Source organism: Heteronotia binoei, chromosome 20, assembly GCF_032191835.1.
Source record: "Heteronotia binoei isolate CCM8104 ecotype False Entrance Well chromosome 20, APGP_CSIRO_Hbin_v1, whole genome shotgun sequence".
Taxonomy (NCBI): domain Eukaryota; kingdom Metazoa; phylum Chordata; class Lepidosauria; order Squamata; family Gekkonidae; genus Heteronotia; species Heteronotia binoei.
This window is the reverse complement of record NC_083242.1, coordinates 27929461-27945723: the sequence shown is the minus strand read 5'-3', so window position 1 is coordinate 27945723 and position 16263 is coordinate 27929461. Positions and strand designations below refer to the sequence as shown.

The following is a 16263-nucleotide window of genomic DNA, read 5'->3' as shown; positions in this document are numbered from 1 at the left end:
ACCAATGGGTTGAAATTAAATCAAAAGAGTTCCTGGCTCAACATTAGGAAGAACTTCCTGACTGTTAGAGTGATTCCTCAGTGGAACAGGCTTCCTCAGGAGGTGGTGGGCTCTCCTTCCTTGGAGGTTTTAAACAGAGGCTAGATGGCCATCTGACAGCGATGAAGATCCTGTGAATTTAGGGGGAGGGGTTTGTGAGTTTAGAGCGGTTCCTCAGTGGAACAGGCTTCCTCGGGAGGTGGTGGGCTCTCCTTCCTTGGAGGTTTTTAAACAGAGGCTAGATGGCCATCTGACAGCAATGAAGATCCTGTGAATTTAGGGGGAGGTATTTGTGAGTTTAGAGCGGTTCCTCAGTGGAACAGGCTTCCTCAGGAGGTGGTGGGCTCTCCTTCCTTGGAGGTTTTTAAACAGAGGCTAGATGGCCATCTGATAGCAATGAAGATGTGAATTTAGGGGGAGGGGTTTGTGAGTTTAGAGCGGTTCCTCAGTGGAACAGGCTTCCTCGGGAGGTGGTGGGCTCTCCTTCCTTGGAGGTTTTTAAACAGAGGCTAGATGGCCATCTGACAGCAATGAAGATCCTGTGAATTTAGGGGGAGGGGGTTGTGAGTTTAGAGCAGTTCCTCAGTGGAACAGGCTTCCTTGGGAGGTGGTGGGCTCTCCTTCCTTGGAGGTTTTTAAACAGAGGCTAGATGGCCATCTGACAGCAATGAAGATCCTGTGAATTTTGGGGGAGGTATTTATGAGTTTAGAGCAGTTCCTCAGTGGAACAGGCTTCCTCGGGAGGTGGCGGGCTCTCCTTCCTTGGAGGTTTTTAAACAGAAGCTAGATGGCCATATGACAGCAATGAAGATCCTGTGAATTTTGGGGGAGGTATTTGTGAGTTTAGAGCGGTTCCTCAGTGGAACAGGCTTCCTCGGGAGATGGTGGGCTCTCCTTCCATGGAGGTTTTTAAACGGAGGCTAGATGGCCATCTGACAGCAATGAAGATCCTGTGAATTTAGGGGGAGGTATTTGTGAGTTTAGAGCGGTTCCTCAGTGGAACAGGCTTCCTCAGGAGGTGGTGGGCTCTCCTTCCTTGGAGGTTTTTAAACAGAGGCTAGATGGCCATCTGACAGCAATGAAGATCCTGTGAATTTAGGGGGAGGGGTTTGTGCATTTCCTGCATTGTACAGGGGGTTGGACTAGATGACCCTGCAAGTGCCTTATTTGTTATTATTATTTATTTATTATGTTAGATTTATATCCCACCCATTCTACAGAGACTGAAGGCAGCTTCCAAGTCAGTGATTCTGTTATTCTGAATGATACGTGCCCACTTCGTTTTTGAATCTCTGCTGTCCAGCCTTAGCTTTTTCAGATGCTTACTTAGACTAGACAATGAAGCACTGTGTTGGCATGCACAGGTGGTGGTGGGATGGGGAGGGACAGAAGAGAGATCTCTTTCCAGCCTCATCTCTCCACCCAGCTCCACAAAAGAGCCCATTCTTTCAGGACAAATTCTTGGCACGGGGTGTTCTCTTCTGTCACCTCTCTGCACTGGCTAATCAGAAATAACACACATATCTCAGATTCTTGTTAAACTGAATTTTGCACTGGGCTTGCCTGTGCAGGAGGACACGGGAGCTGAAGAGCTATTGGAAAAAGTCCTTGCATTCAATTCGCACTCGGAATCCAAGGGATGCTTTCTAGAGATGCCGGGGTGCTCTTGCTAGGAGCAAAACCTTTGCCCTAAGATTTAACGGTGAACAGCAGTGTATTTTCCTTTCCCTTTTGGAGCCTTAACTTTGCGTGTGTCTCTCTCTCCCCTCATATTTTAACCGCAGGACACCGGCAAGCTGAACGTGGCCTATTTCCGCTTCGACATCAACGATGCGACCGGGGATCTTGACGCCAACCGCCCCGTGCCGTTCCGCCTGACCCCCAACATTTCCGAATTCCTCACCACCATTGGCGTCTCTGGCCCTCTGACGGCTTCCATGATTGCAGTGGCTCGCTGCTTTGCGCAGCCGAACTTTAAGGTACGTCCCGCGAGGTTCCATCGGCGCATTTCGCGAATTGCGACAAGTTTTCAGAAGGGATGTTCGGAGCGAGGAGAAGACCTTCATGAGCAGGACTGAACATTGGTGTGTGACGGTGGTGCAGTGAAGCCTGTAACGAGCAAGGGGAAATCCCTTCGCTCGCTTTTGTGGAAGCAGGACACGTGTGGAATGAACGTCAAGTTTATGTTTGTAGAACTTTTTCACATGGACATCTTGGGCAGGGCCCAGAAATTGAAATACCCTGGTGAAATTGACAGACTGCAGTTGCTGCGTTGCATGCGCTGGTGATGGTGGTGTATCCGGGATGGAGAAGTGGCTCTTCATTAGACTAGGGACTACACGGTGCAGATGTAGTCTTGGCTTTTCAGTCGTCCAGGAGTTGGAGCCCCATCCCTGTATTCACACATAAGAACATAAGAAGCTGCCTTCTACTGAATCAGACCTTTGGTCCATCAAAGTCAGTATTATCTACTCAGACTGGCAGCAGCTCTCCAGTGTCCCAAGCTGAGGTTTTGCACACCTATTTGCCTGACCCTTTTTTGGAGATGCCGGGGATTGAACCTGGGACATTCTGCTTACCAAGCGGATGCTCTACCACTGAGCCGCCGTCCCTCCCCCTAAGAACACAGAGAGTCAGGGGGGAGCTAGAATCTCCCTCTTCTCCGTAACTGAGGCTTGACCAAGGTTGAGCCGAGAAAAAGGCCCACCGGAGGGCACTGTGGCCCCGGACTCCCGACACGGTAACGGGGGAGTCTGACAGCACTGTCAGAGTTCGGTGTTGATACCCTTGAGCAGGGATCGTTTTGTAGAAAAACAGGTGGTGGAGCTCATCCAGGGATTGTTATGCAGCTGCACCTGCTATTCAGTGGACAAGGAGGTGGAACTCTCAGAAGGAGGTGGAACTCTCAGAAGGAGTAGGTGGAACTCTCAGAAAAATGCAGGAGCTGTGCTCCTGTGGGCTCCCACTGAATCCGAGGCCTGCCCTTGAGATCCGCTTCCCTCCAAGCACGGTGTCTCTTTCCTGTCGTTTGTGAACTGCTGTGGTAGGGGAGCATGTGGAGCTGACACATCCCGGAAGGGGGGAGGGTTGTGGTTCAGACGTCTCCCGATATTTTCCAGGCAGCTCAAGGACAGTTCGGTTTTCTGTCAGCTCCCGCTGGAAGTCTCTGCAGCACTGTGGCTTGGCAGTACTCTTACTAGGTCATCATCCCACGGGCTGCACTGATGCATTGGGTCTCCTCTTGGGTCGCTGCGAGATAAAAGAAGCGCAGATCCCGCCGAGGGGCGCAGGGAAGGAGGGGGAGATCGCTCCTCCTCGCGCTGCAGCTGATTTGCATTCTGGCTTGGCTCGTGTGTTGTTTTTCATTTGTTTTTGTCGCGAACTGAGGGGTGAATTTGGGGAGGGGCTGAGGCTCAGTGGAAGAGCCGCCGCTTCGGATGCGGAAGGTCCCAGGTTCAATCCCTGGCACCTCCCGTTTAAAGGACCACATCGTGGATGAAGAGAAAAGACCTTGCCCAGAGACTCTGGAGGGCTTCTGTCAGTCCGAGTACGCAGTGCTGGCCTTGATATGGACCAAGGGTCTGGCTCAGTAAAAGGCAGTTTCGTCTGCATTCACGTGTGAACTGCCTCGGGGCTGTCGCATCTCAAGAACACTTAAGAAAATAGAGGGACCGTCGTCCTTCCCAAAGAGAGGAGTCACAGTCATTTATCAGCATCCTCTGACTTCTAGTACCAGAGCTCTGTCGTCCAGTGACCTAGTTTTTCGGGAAAAGCTTGCTTGGCAAAGATGCATCTCGGTAGAAGAAATACATAATGTGACAATGAATAAACATGGCTCGTCTTAGGCACGGAGAACCACGGAGAAAGATTTACACAGGGGGTGGCTCCAGCGCGCAGGGGTTTTTTAAGAAACGATTGCTGTTTCGTTCAATCTGAAATGGCCTCTTTAGTCCAGCATAACCGCCTTTCTCCTCTTTCGCAGGTCGACGGCATCCTGAAGACGGTCCTGCGAGACGAAATAATCGCTTGGCACAAGAAGACACAGGAAGATACCTCGTCCCCGCTCTCGGCCGCCGGCCAGCCCGAAAACATGGACAGCCAGCAGCTGGTCTCTCTGGTCCAGAAAGCTGTGACGGCCATCATGACCCGACTACACAACCTGGCGCAGTTTGAAGGAGGGGAGAGCAAGGTGAACACGTTGGTAGCCGCGGCCAACAGCTTGGACAACCTCTGCCGCATGGATCCCGCCTGGCACCCTTGGCTCTGAACCGGGGCTGGGGGGGCACACGCTTTTCGATTGGCTTGCGAAGTTCTTGTAGCGTAATGACGACGAGGGGTGGGGAGAGATAAAAATGTGAAAAGTATCCGTGGCTCACTCCATCCCTCCTACGACCACTCCTAACCTCCCCTCCCCGGGGGCCCCTCCGTCTTTGGCGTGATCACGTTTACAGAAGTACTGCTGTTTTTTAAAATGCCCTTTTCGAAGCAATTTCTCATGCTCGTGACGCTGCTTTTTTTTTTTTTACGAACAGCTGGAAATTGGGGGAGGGGGAAGACTTACATAGCGCACAGAAGAAATCTTGCTTTAAGTCAAACGTGGAGATATTGACGTTGCTTTGCCAGCTGAGGATCCGACCCGCGTTGAGCTTCTAAGGCCTTTTTATACACGTTGAAGAAAGCGAGCGTTGCTACATGGTGGGAACGTGCTGTATGGACTTTTTTTTGTGGGGGGGGGGCTACTCAGAACAAAGTTCTCCTTCCTCTTTTGCCTTCACCTTGGTACCAAGACGGCTTGAAATAGTGTTTTAATCCAATTGGAAACATACATGAGCTACAGTGAATTTGTACAGTTTTTTTAAACAATGTATAGGAGACTGCTGTGTTTTTGCTTGTAGTTCGAGCAATGTTCACATTGTGTTAGGAGTGGGTATTTCTTTCTTTTTCTTCCCCCTGGGGGTGGAGGGGCCTGCTGTACAGCGGAAAAAATGGACCTGTCATTGATGTCTAGTTTAGTAGTTTGCCTCTGCGTAAAAAGGGAATTTATATAGTTATCATCAAAAGATGTATTTGGATGGAACCAGTGTAACAGTTTAAAAAAACCCAAAAAAGTATAAGATAAAGCGGATATTTTTTTGAACTTTGAGGCATTTAAATGTCTATCGATAAAGTAGCTTCCTGAGGGGAGAGGGGGAAACGTTTTTAGCTTTTTACCTTTGTAATTTTTAAAAAAAGAGAGAGAAAGATATTAAAAGACTTTTTGTTTTGAGTCCATGTTAGTGTGTATATATAAATACACACGCACACCTTAAAGTGTTGAGAACGTTCAAGTTAAAATTTTGTACAGGATGACCTTTTTTTTTTCCAAAATAAATATTTTCTAAAATGCTTTCAAAGCACCCATTTTCCTGCAGCTAAGAGTATCGTTTTGGGAAATTGAAATAAATGGCAGCCCAAAAAAAGAAATGAAAAAAGCTTCCAAAACAGACAGAAGGAATTGTAGCACAGATATTTGTCTTCAGCCTCCTTCATTACATTTTGTTTAATTTTACTTCATTAATAACCCAGCCTTTCTCCCCCCCCCAGTTGTAACCCCCCCCCCCACCCTGAACCTCATCTACGGGAAGGGCGGGGTAAAAATAAAATAAAATAAAAATAATTAAATAACTCAAAGTGGCTTTCGTTGTACTCTACTTTTCTATCCTCACACCAATCCTGTGAGGTAGGCTAGGCTCAGTGTACGTGACTAGCTCAAAGCTGGGATCCCTAAACTGATGTTCTAACCACTGCTCCATGCTGCTACATCCTGTGCATTACATAGTTCTATGCTGCGATAGTTCCCAGGCCCAATTCAAAGTATGACTGTCGACCAATTTTTCCCCCTCTTTGCCGTCAAGTCACAGCCAGGCTTTCAAGGCAAGAGACGTTCAGAGGGAGTTTGCCATTGCCTGCCTCCTCATAGGCACCCTGGACTTCCGTGGTGGTCTCCTATCCCAGTACTCACCAGGACCGACCCCACTTACTAAGAGCCAGCATTGGTTTCTCAAGAACAAGTCATGTCAGACTACCCTGATCTCTTTTTTTGAGAAAGTCACTACCTTGCTGGTTCAGGGGAATGCTCTAGACATGGTTTATCTTGATTTCAGTAAGGTTCCACATACTATCCTCGTTGACAAGTTGGTAAAATGTGGTTTGGATCCTGTTACCGTTAGGTGGATCTGTAACTGGTTGACAGATCGCACCCAAAGAGTGCTTGTGAATGGTTCCTCATCCTCTTGGAGAAGAGAGAGACAAGTGGAGTGCCTCAAGGATCTGTCCTGGGACCTGTTTTGTTCAACATCTTTATCGATGATTTGGATGAAGGAACAGAGGGAATGCTTATTAAATTTACAGATGATACTAAATTGGGAGGAGTTTCAAATACAGTAGAAGACAGAAACAGGATTCAGTTAGAAGACAGTACCAGAACCAATGGGTTGAAATTACGGTAAATCAAAAGAGTTTCTGGCTCAACATTAGGAAGAACTTCCTGACAGTTAGAGCGGTTCCTCAGTGGAACAGGCTTCCTCGGGAGGTGGCGGGCTCTCCTTCCTCGGAGATTTTTAAACAGAGGCTAGATGGCCATCTGACAGCAGTGAAGATCCTGTGAATTTAGAGGGAAGTGTTTGTGAGTTTCCTGCATTGTGCAGGGGGTTGGACTAGATGACCCTAGAGGTCCCTTCCAACTCTATGATTCTAGGATACAGGATGACCTTGATAGGCTGGGAAACTGGGCTAAAACCAATAAAATGAATTTTAACAGGGAGAAATGTAAAGTTCCAGTTCAACATTAGGAAGAACTTTGTGACCGTTAGAGCGGTTCCTCAGTGGAACAGGCTTCCTCCTTGGGAGGTGGTGGGTTCTCCTTCCTTGGAGGTTTTTAAGCAGAGGCTAGATGGCCATCTGACAGCAATGAGGATCCTGTGAATTTAGGGGGAGGGGTTTGTGAGTTTCCTGCATTGTGAAGGGGGTTGGACTAGATGACCCTGGAGGTTCCTTCCGTGATTCTATGATTAGGAAGAACTTCTTGACAGAGCGATTCCTCAGTGGAACAGGCTTCCTCGGGAGGTGGTGGGCTCTCCTTCCTTGTAGGTTTTTAAACAGAGGCTAGGGGGCCATCTGACAGCAATGAGGATCCTGTGAATTTTGGGGGAGGGGTTTGTGAGTTTCCTGCATCGTGAAGGGGGTTGGACTAGATGACCCTGGAGGTCCCTTCCAACACTATGATTCTATACTTAGCTTCTGGAATCTTCTGGGATTGGGCTGGCATGGGCCATCTAGGTCAAAACACCCGCTCTGTGGTGTTGGGGAGGAGTGTCCACAAGTCGTAGGTGAATTATGGTGAGCCTCTACGGCTTTCAAAGCAAGAGACACTCACAGGTGGTTGGTTGTTGTCTGCCTCTGCATAGCAACAATGGACTTCCACGGGGATTTCCCATCCAAATGCTAACCAGAGCTGACCCTGCTTAGGTTTTGTGATCTCACGAGATTGAACTAGCCTGGCTCGTCCCGGCCAGGATGACCGATGATTTTGGGCTCATAAATCACATATCCTCACCAACAACTGTTACCTAAATGGCTGATGCATTCCACATTTGGCTTGAGGAGCCAGTGCCAGCATCACAGTCTAGTGTTGGTTTGCTAGCCATTTTTTTGGGAGAGGGAATCCCACAAATGCAAATGTTCATGGTGTAAGTACCGCGGTCGGAGCCCTCTGCTCACGACCCGAGTTCGATCCCAGCGGAAGCTGGGTTCAGGTAGCCGGCTCCAGATTGACTCAGCCTTCCATCCTTCCCAGGTCGGTAAAATGAGTCCCCAGCTTGCTGGGGGGAAAGCGTAGAGGACTGGGGAAGGCAATGGCAAACCACCCCGTAAAAAGTCTGCCGTGAAAACGTTGCGAAAGCAACGTCACCCCGGAGTCCAAAATGACTGGTGCTTGCTCAGGGGGACTACCTTGACCTTTTCGTGTTTTAACAATTTATTAATAACATATGGTTACAATGTTTAATTATATCATTTCTATCCCTAACCCATATGATGTTTTCTATCCCCCCTCCCTCCGTTACTAGACTTACCCCGAAGTTATATATTTAAGTCCAATTATAAAGGTATCCCTAACCCATCAAAGTTCAATATCTTTTTCTTCTCATTCATATTAAAAAATTGTCCAGTGTCTTTTTATGTTCCCCTCTAACTCTATATATCTTTTAAATTTCTTCCACTCCTTTTTAAACACTTCCAAATCATAGTCTCTCAAAGTTCTTGTTAATTTATCCATCTCACTCTACGATATACCTTTTAAAATTACGTAACATGAGTACCTTTACAGGAATCACTGCATAACCCTGTTGGAAATTTTTTGAGCTTTCGGCTCCTAGAGAAGGACTTTCTTTTTACTAAAGAATTGGGGAAGGGCGTGGTATCTTCAGTAGTACTCACAGGTGGGCCCTGTGCAGAAGCTGCCCTGGAATATTCCGTAACTAGAGTGTTGTGTTGAGTTTTGAGCTCCACAGTTAAAGGAGGGTATAGACAAGTGGAGGAAACTGGTAGGGGTCTGGAGACCAAGCCCTATGAAGAAAGGTTGAAGGAGCTGGGCATGTTTAGCCCGGAGAGGAAAAGGTTGAAAGATGTGATCACCATCTTCAAGTACTTGAACGGCTGTCATCCAGAGCAGGGGTTCCCAACCCTTGCGTCGTGCACCAGTACTGGTCCGTGGCCTGTTAGCAACTGGGTCGTGAGTTGTATAATTATTACATTATATATTACAATGTAGTAATAATAAGAAGACACTGGATTTATATCCTGCCCTCCACTCCAAATTTCAGAGTCTCAGAGCGGCTCACAATCTCCTTTACCTTCCTCTCCCACAACAGACACCTTGTGAGGTGGGTGGAGCTGAGAGAGCCGTCACAGAAGCTGCCCTTTCAAGGACAATTCTGCGAGAGCTATGGCCGACCAAAGGCCATTCCAGCAGCTGCAACTGGAGGAGTGGGAAATCAAAACCCAGTTCTCCCAGATAGGAGCCTGCGCACTTAACCACCATGCCGAACTAATAGAAATAAATTGCACAATTGTATCATCCTAAAAACATTCCCCCCCCCCCCGGTCCCTGGTTCACAAAACCGGTCCTTGGTGCCAAAAAGGTTGGGGACCAGTGATCTAGAGGATAGTGCAGAATTATTTTCTGTTGCCCAAGAAGATCAGACCAGAAGCAACAGGTTAAAATCAAAAGAGTTTCTGGCTCACCATTAGGAAGAACTTCCTGACAGTTAGAGCGGTTCCTCAGTGGAACAGGCTTCCTCCTTGGGAGGTGGTGGGCTCTCCTTCCTTGGAGGTTTTTCAACAGAGGCTGGATGGCCATCTGACAGCAGTGCTGATTCTGTGAATTGGGCAGATTGTGAGAAGGAGGGCAGGAAGTGCTGCATCAGTGCTTAGTTCTTGTGGCCCCCTCTTACGCACCCCGGGAAATGCTGATTACCATTTTGGGGCCAGTCAGCAATTTTTCTCCAGGCCAGTTTGACCAAAGACCCTGGAGGTTTTTGCCGTCTTCTGGGCATGGAGCAGGGGTCACCGTGGATGTATCTTTGTGGGGAGGGGGGGTATTTGTGAATTTCCTGCATTGTGCAGGGGGTTGGACTAGATGACCCTGAAGGTCCCTTCCAACTCTATGATTCTATGACCTCTGCTCCATATCTTTATCCAATCCCCTCTTGAAGCTGTCTATGCTTGTAGCCACCACCACTTCCTGTGGCAGTGAATTCCACATGCTAATTACTCTTTGGGTGAAGAGGTACTTCCTTTATCTGCTCAACCCAACTTTGCTCACTAATTTATTGAGTGTGCACGCGTTCTTGTATTGTGAGAAAGGGAGAAGAGGACTTCTTTCCCTACTTTCTCCAATTCCATGCAGTTTTGTAACCCTCAATCATGTCACCCCTCTGTTGTCTTTTCTGCAAACTAAAGAGAAGAAGAATTGTAGATTTATACCCCGCCCTTCTCTCTGAATCAGAGACTTAGAGTGGCTTACAATCTCTTATATCTTCTCCCCCCACAACAGACACCCTGTGAGGTGGGTGGGGCTGAGAGGGCTCTCACAGCAGCTGCCCTTTCAAGGACAACCTCTGCCAGAGCTATGGCTCACCCAAGGCCATGCCAGCATGTGCAAGTGGAGGAGTGGGGAATCAAACCCGGTTCTCCCAGATACCACTACACCAAACTGGCTCTCCCCTCTGCAGCCTTTCTTCATAGAGCCCTACCTTCTGCAGCCTTTCTTCTTAGGAAAGGTGTTCCATTCCCTCTGTTAATATTTTAACAGGAGACTGAAAGTGGATTTGGGGCCTGATCTAGTGTGGTGTGTGTGAAAGAAAGAGACAGCTGTCTTCAATAAAATGGTTTTGGAAAGTACTTTACCATGATAAATATTATCTTTTAGCTTATTCTCATTTTAAAGAACCAGATGGCAATGCATTACAAAACTGAATATATCATTATAAGTCCTGCCTTGTATAACGAGTTTTCCTTGCACCGTATTTCTTTAATGAATGTAATTCTTAAGCAGGTTCCACTTCAAATAACTCCGTGTTCCTTTCTTGTTCTACATCTTTCTGGGAATTTTATTTAATAGCCGTTCATAGATTGATTTGGAATTCACAGCCGTTTGCATTTGGACCGGGTGTCTTATTAACTGTGTGTCCTTCCTGCAGAGAACATCTCACAATATTGTGTCATGCAGATGGCTCATTAATTGTGAGAATGGATGATGTGTGTTAAACAGTTAGCCATACAATGATACATTTAATGTGTGTACGATGAGGGGAGGGCAAATGAGATGCGAGACCAACAGATCTGAGTGTTTTTAATCTGAAGAATCTCCAATCACTTAAAAACAGTAAATTGGTAAAGAAGATGCAATTATCAAAGGAGGAAGTGGTAATTGGCAGACATGACCTGACAAATTATGTATGATCTCAGAGTTCCATAATAGCAATTCTTGACTTATATATGAACACCAAATAATGGCAATGAACATTCTAAATTGCTTTGCTGTGGCTACGGACAGCAAACTGAAAATGCACCCAGTACGCAGTAGTGTAATCCACAATCCTGTTCCCTTTATAGAGCACCTAGAATGATTAAAGGGTTGGAACACCTTCCCTATGAAGAAAGGCTAAAGCACTTGGGGCTCTTTAGCTTGGAGAAACGTCGGCTGCGGGGTGACATGATAGAGGTTGACAAGCTTATGTACGGGATACAGAAGGTAAAGAAAGAAGTACCTTTCTCCCTTTCTCACAATACGAGAACATTCAATGGACATTTGTGGACACTCAATGAAATTGCTGAGCAGTCGGGTTAGAACGGATAAAACGAAGTCCTTCTTCACCCAAAGGGTTATGAACACGTGGAATTCACTGCCACAGGAGGTGGTGGCAGCTACAAGCATAGACAGCTTCAAGAGGGGATTGGATAAACGTGTAGCAGAGGTCCATCAGTGGCTATTAGCCACGGTATAGAAGAAACTCTGTGTCTGGGGCAGTGATGCTCTGTATTCTTGGTGCTGGGGGGGGGCAATAGTAGGAGGGCTTCTCCAAGAGCTTACAAAAAAGAGTCCTGTAAGCTCTTGGAGGATTGGCTACAGCAGGGGGTGTGGCCTAATATGCAAAGGAGCTCCTGCTAGAATTCCACCCCTGGTGGTAACCCTGGACTTCCTCGATCATCTTCCATCCAAATACTAACCAGAGCTGACCCTGCGTAGTGTCTGAGATCTGACCAGATCGAGCTAGCCTGGGCCATCCAGGTCAGGGTGGTATTAATGCTTTACAAAAAAGACAAATGAATTATCTGGAGAGCTTCCTCAGCCATGGATTCTCAGGTTTGATAACATTGTCCTGCATTTTGTCTCATCTTGATGTTGTTTTTAATTGCATTTTCTTATTGCTGAAAGTCCAGCTCTAGGGACTGAATTTTCCTTTCTCCTCTGAAATCATGGAGAGCCGATTGAGTGTTTCTTGATACCTTCTATGAGTGGCTTGCCAACTCCTCCCCCCCCACACCTTCCCCAGTAATTGGGCTCTTCACATATTGTCAGATACAAAGAGAAAGAGACAGATAAGGAAGTACTGGGTTAAGATGACTCAGAGCCCGTCGGCAGCGATGAAAAGATTTGTTTTTGTAATAACAGGAGAGGGGAAAGTTGCCTTTGACGGTGATGGTTGGTTTCAAATGGAGGCATAATTCTTTTCTCTTTTTGAAATAAAGAAATGGCTTCAGAAAGTCTAATGCTCTGGTGGTAGCACTTTTGGTAGGAGGCATGGCTTGTGCTCTTCGATAGCTTTAGTAGGAAATTTGTAATGGTGCTGCGATCTTTGCGTGAGCACTATCGAAAATTGACAGTGTGCCTGGTTTTCTCTTGCTGAGTACTCCTGCTGCTTGGGTTGATGATTTCTAGAAGAAGACTCGGAGAGCTAGTTTGGTGTAGTGGTAAAGTGTGCAGACTCTTATCTGGGAGAACCGGGTTTGATTCCCCACTCCTCCACTTGCACCTGCTGGAATGGCCTTGAAAGGGCAGCCGCTGTGAGAGCCCTCTCCAGCCCCACCCACCTCACAGGGTGTCTGTTGTGGGGGAGGAAGGTAAAGGAGATGGTAGGCCGTTCGGAGACTCTTCGGAGTGGAGGGGGGATATAAATCCAATATCTTCTTCATCTTCTTATACCCTGCCCTTGTCTCTGAATCAGAGACTCGGAGCAGCTCCCAAACTCCTCTATCTTCTCCCCGCAACAGACACCCTGTGAGGTGGGTGGAGCTGAGAGGGCTCTCCCAGAAGCTGCCCTTTCAAGGACAACTCCTGCGAGAGCTATGGCTGCCATTCCAGCAGCTGTAAGTGGAGGAGTGGGGAATCAAACCCACTTCTCCCAGGTAAGAGTCCGCACACTTAACCACTACACCAAACAGGGTCTCTTGGGGAAGAGCAAAGCCTCTTCCTGCTTTCTATGGTTGATGCTTCTTTTAACTGGAGATGCCAGTGTTTCTATATGCAAAGCCAGTGCATACATTGTGTACATTGTGGTCTATCCTAGGGTGTATAGTTGCTGTAACTTCAATCCTACTGCGTAACCTTGCATCATTTAACATGGCTTGCGAAGAGCTCCAAGGGGATCCCCACAAACTGGATCCTGTTACCATTAGGTGGATCTGTAACTGGTTGACAGATCGCACCCAAAGAGTGCTTGTGAATGGTTCCTCATCCTCTTGGAGAGGAGTGACAAGTAAAGTGCCTCAAGGATCTGTCCTGGGACCTGTTTTGTTCAACATCTTTATCAATGATTTGGATGAAGGAATAGAGGGAACGCTTATTAAATTTGCCGATTATACTAAATTGGGAGGGGTTGCAAATACAGTAGAAGACAGAAACAGGATACAGGATGACCTCGACAGGCTGGAAAACTGGGCTAAAACCAATAAAATGAATTTTAACGGAGAAATGTAAAGTTCTGCATTTAGGTAGGAAAAATCCAATGCATGGTTATAGGATGGGGGAGAGTTGTCTTAGCAGCAGTATGTGCGAAAAGGATCTAGGGGTCTTAGCGGACCATACGGTGAACATGAGTCAACAGTGTGATGTGGTGGCGAAAAAGGCAAATGCTATTTTGGGCTGTATCAACAGAAGTATAGTGTCCAGATCATGGGAAGTGATGGTATGGCTTTATTCTGTTCTGGTAAGACCTCCCCTGAAGTATTGTGTTCAGTTTTGGGCACCATATTTTTAGAAAGACAAGCTGGAACAGGTCCAGAGGAGGGTGACGAAGATGGTGAGGGGTCTGAAGACCAAGTCCTAAGAAGAAAGGTTGAAGGAGCTGGCTATGTTTAGCCTGGAGAGGAGGCAGCTGAGAGGTGATAGGATCACCATCTTCAAGTACTTGAAGGGCTGTCATATAGAGGAGGGTGTGGAATTTTTTCTGGGGCCCCAGAAGGTAGCACCAGAACCAATGGGTTGAAATTAAATCAAAAGAGTTTCCGGTTCAACATTAGGAAGAACTTCCTGACCGTTAGAGTGATTCCTCAATGGAACAGGCTTCCTTGGGAGGTGGTGGGTGGGCTCTCCTTCCTTGGAGGTTTTTAAACAGAGGCTAGATGGCCATCTGACAGCAATGAAGATCCTGTGAATTTAGGGGGAGGTATTTGTGATTTTCCTGCATTGTGCAGGGGGTTGGGCTAGATGACCCTGGAGGTCCCTTCCAACTCTATGATTCTATGAAACTGGGTGAGTGGGTGACAATGTGGCAACTGAAGTTCAGTATTGTTAAGTGTAGTAATGTATGGCTGTGGGACCATAAGGAAGGCCCAGCGCAGAAGACTATATGCTTTCGAACTGTGGTGCTGGAGAAGACTCTTGAGAGTCCCTTGGACTGCAAGAAGATCAAATCAGTCAGTCCTAAGGAAAATCAACCAGACTGTTCCCTGGAAGGTCAGATGCTGAAGCTGTAGCTCAAATTCTTTGGCCACCAAATGAGAAGGGAGCACTCCCTGGAGAAGACCCTGATGCTGGGAAAGACAGAAGGCAAAAGAAGAAGGCGACGGCCAAAGATGAGATGGCTGGACAGCGTTCCTGATACATTTAACATGAATTTGAGCAGACTTTGGAGGATGGTGGAAGACAGGAGGGCCTGGCATGACTTTGTCCATGGAGTTGCAAAGAGTCGGACTCCACTGTGCGACTGAACAACAACAAATTGTTAAGTGTAAGGTGACGCACACTGGGACAAAAAAAAAAAAAATCCCATCTTCATGTGTTGGCTAATGGGGTCTGAACTTGCTGAGATGGAGAGGGCAAAGTTTTTGAGGTCATACTGGAGAGTTCAATGAAAGCGTCAGCCCGTTGTGCTGCAGTGGTGAAAAGGCAAACTCTATGTCAGGGATTATTAGGAAAGGGGCTGAGAATAAAAAAGCCGGCGTTGTAGTGCTCCTGTGTAGACCTGTAGTGCGGCCTCGTTTGGGATACTCGTTTGTGGACAGTTCTAGTCCCCGTATCTCAAAAAGGACATCGCAGAACTAGATAAAACGCGGAAGAGGACAACCAAGATAATTAGGGGGTTGGAGCGCCTTCCCTGCGAGGAAAGACTGAAGAGCGAGGTCGTTTCAATTTAGAAAAGAGGCGACTCAGAAGAGGCAGGATCGCTCTCTCGAAGCCTTTGAAGGGCTGTCACTTAGAGGAGGAGGGCGGGGAGCTGTTCCTGTTGGCAGCAGAGGATGAGAGGACTCACAATCATGGGTTGAAAAAGTACGGATGGGAAGGCACTGGCTGGATATTAGGAAAAGCCTGCATATCTTCGGGACCGCCTCTTCCCATTTGACCCCCCCCCCCCGGGCTCTGAGGTCTGCTGCTTAACATTTTATAGTTCCTGGTCCTAAGGACGCCTGGCTGGCTTCAACGAGGACCAGGGCCTTTTCGGTCTGGGCCCCTACCTGGTGGAATAAGCTCCCGCTGGAGATCCGGGCCCTGCGGGTCTTATTAAGGCAGAGCTCCTCCACCAGGCTTTTAATTAATCCGGCGGGCGTCCTCTGAAAGTCATCGCTCCCCCCAGCATTTCACCACTAGGGTGTTATGCTCTGCTGCATGCTGTTTACTGCCTGCGTCTGTAAAGGTGGTTTGCTGCGCTGCTTCTGTTTTGTAATGTCTGTTTTTATGGTATTGTTTTAACTGTTGTTTTATTGTTGTGAGCCACCCTGAGCCCGCTTGCGGGATAGGGCGGGGTATAAATCTAAAAATTAAATTAAATTAAGAGTTGCTCAGCAGCGGGATCAGCTCCCTAGGGAGGTGGTGAGCTCTCCCTCCCTGGCAGTTCCCAAGCAGCAGCTGAACAAACTCTGATCGGGGATGCTCTAGGTTGATCCTGCATTGTGCAGGGTGTTGGACTCGATGGCCCTTTCCCCTTCTGGGATTCTAGGATTCCCTGACAAGACAGAAGTTTATAGAATGATGCCCGGGGTAAAGAGAGTTTACAAAGAGAATTCTTTCTCCCTCTCCCAAAATGCTAGAACTCGAGGGCATCCGATAAAACTCATGGGCGGTAGGTTGGGGATGGAGAAAAGGAAATACCACTTTACACAGAAATAGAATTGGCTTTGGATCTGGTGTGTGCCTCCACGTGCTGGACTTTATTACACGGGGTGAAGGGGGGAAATATTTGCATT

The 16263-nt window shown here is 47.5% G+C and overlaps 1 protein-coding gene across 1 annotated transcript in view; it reads left to right on the top strand.

Moving 5' to 3' along the window:
• The window catches only part of TRRAP (transformation/transcription domain associated protein), a 280470-nt gene extending 274761 nt beyond the window's left edge, over positions 1 to 5709 (top strand). Inside the window, 2 exon segments of the mRNA XM_060260958.1 lie at positions 1824 to 2018; positions 4022 to 5709. Of these exon segments, the coding sequence (XP_060116941.1) occupies positions 1824 to 2018; positions 4022 to 4306 (480 nt within the window). The 3' untranslated portion in view covers positions 4307 to 5709.
• Positions 5710 to 16263: the final 10554 nt, after the last annotated feature.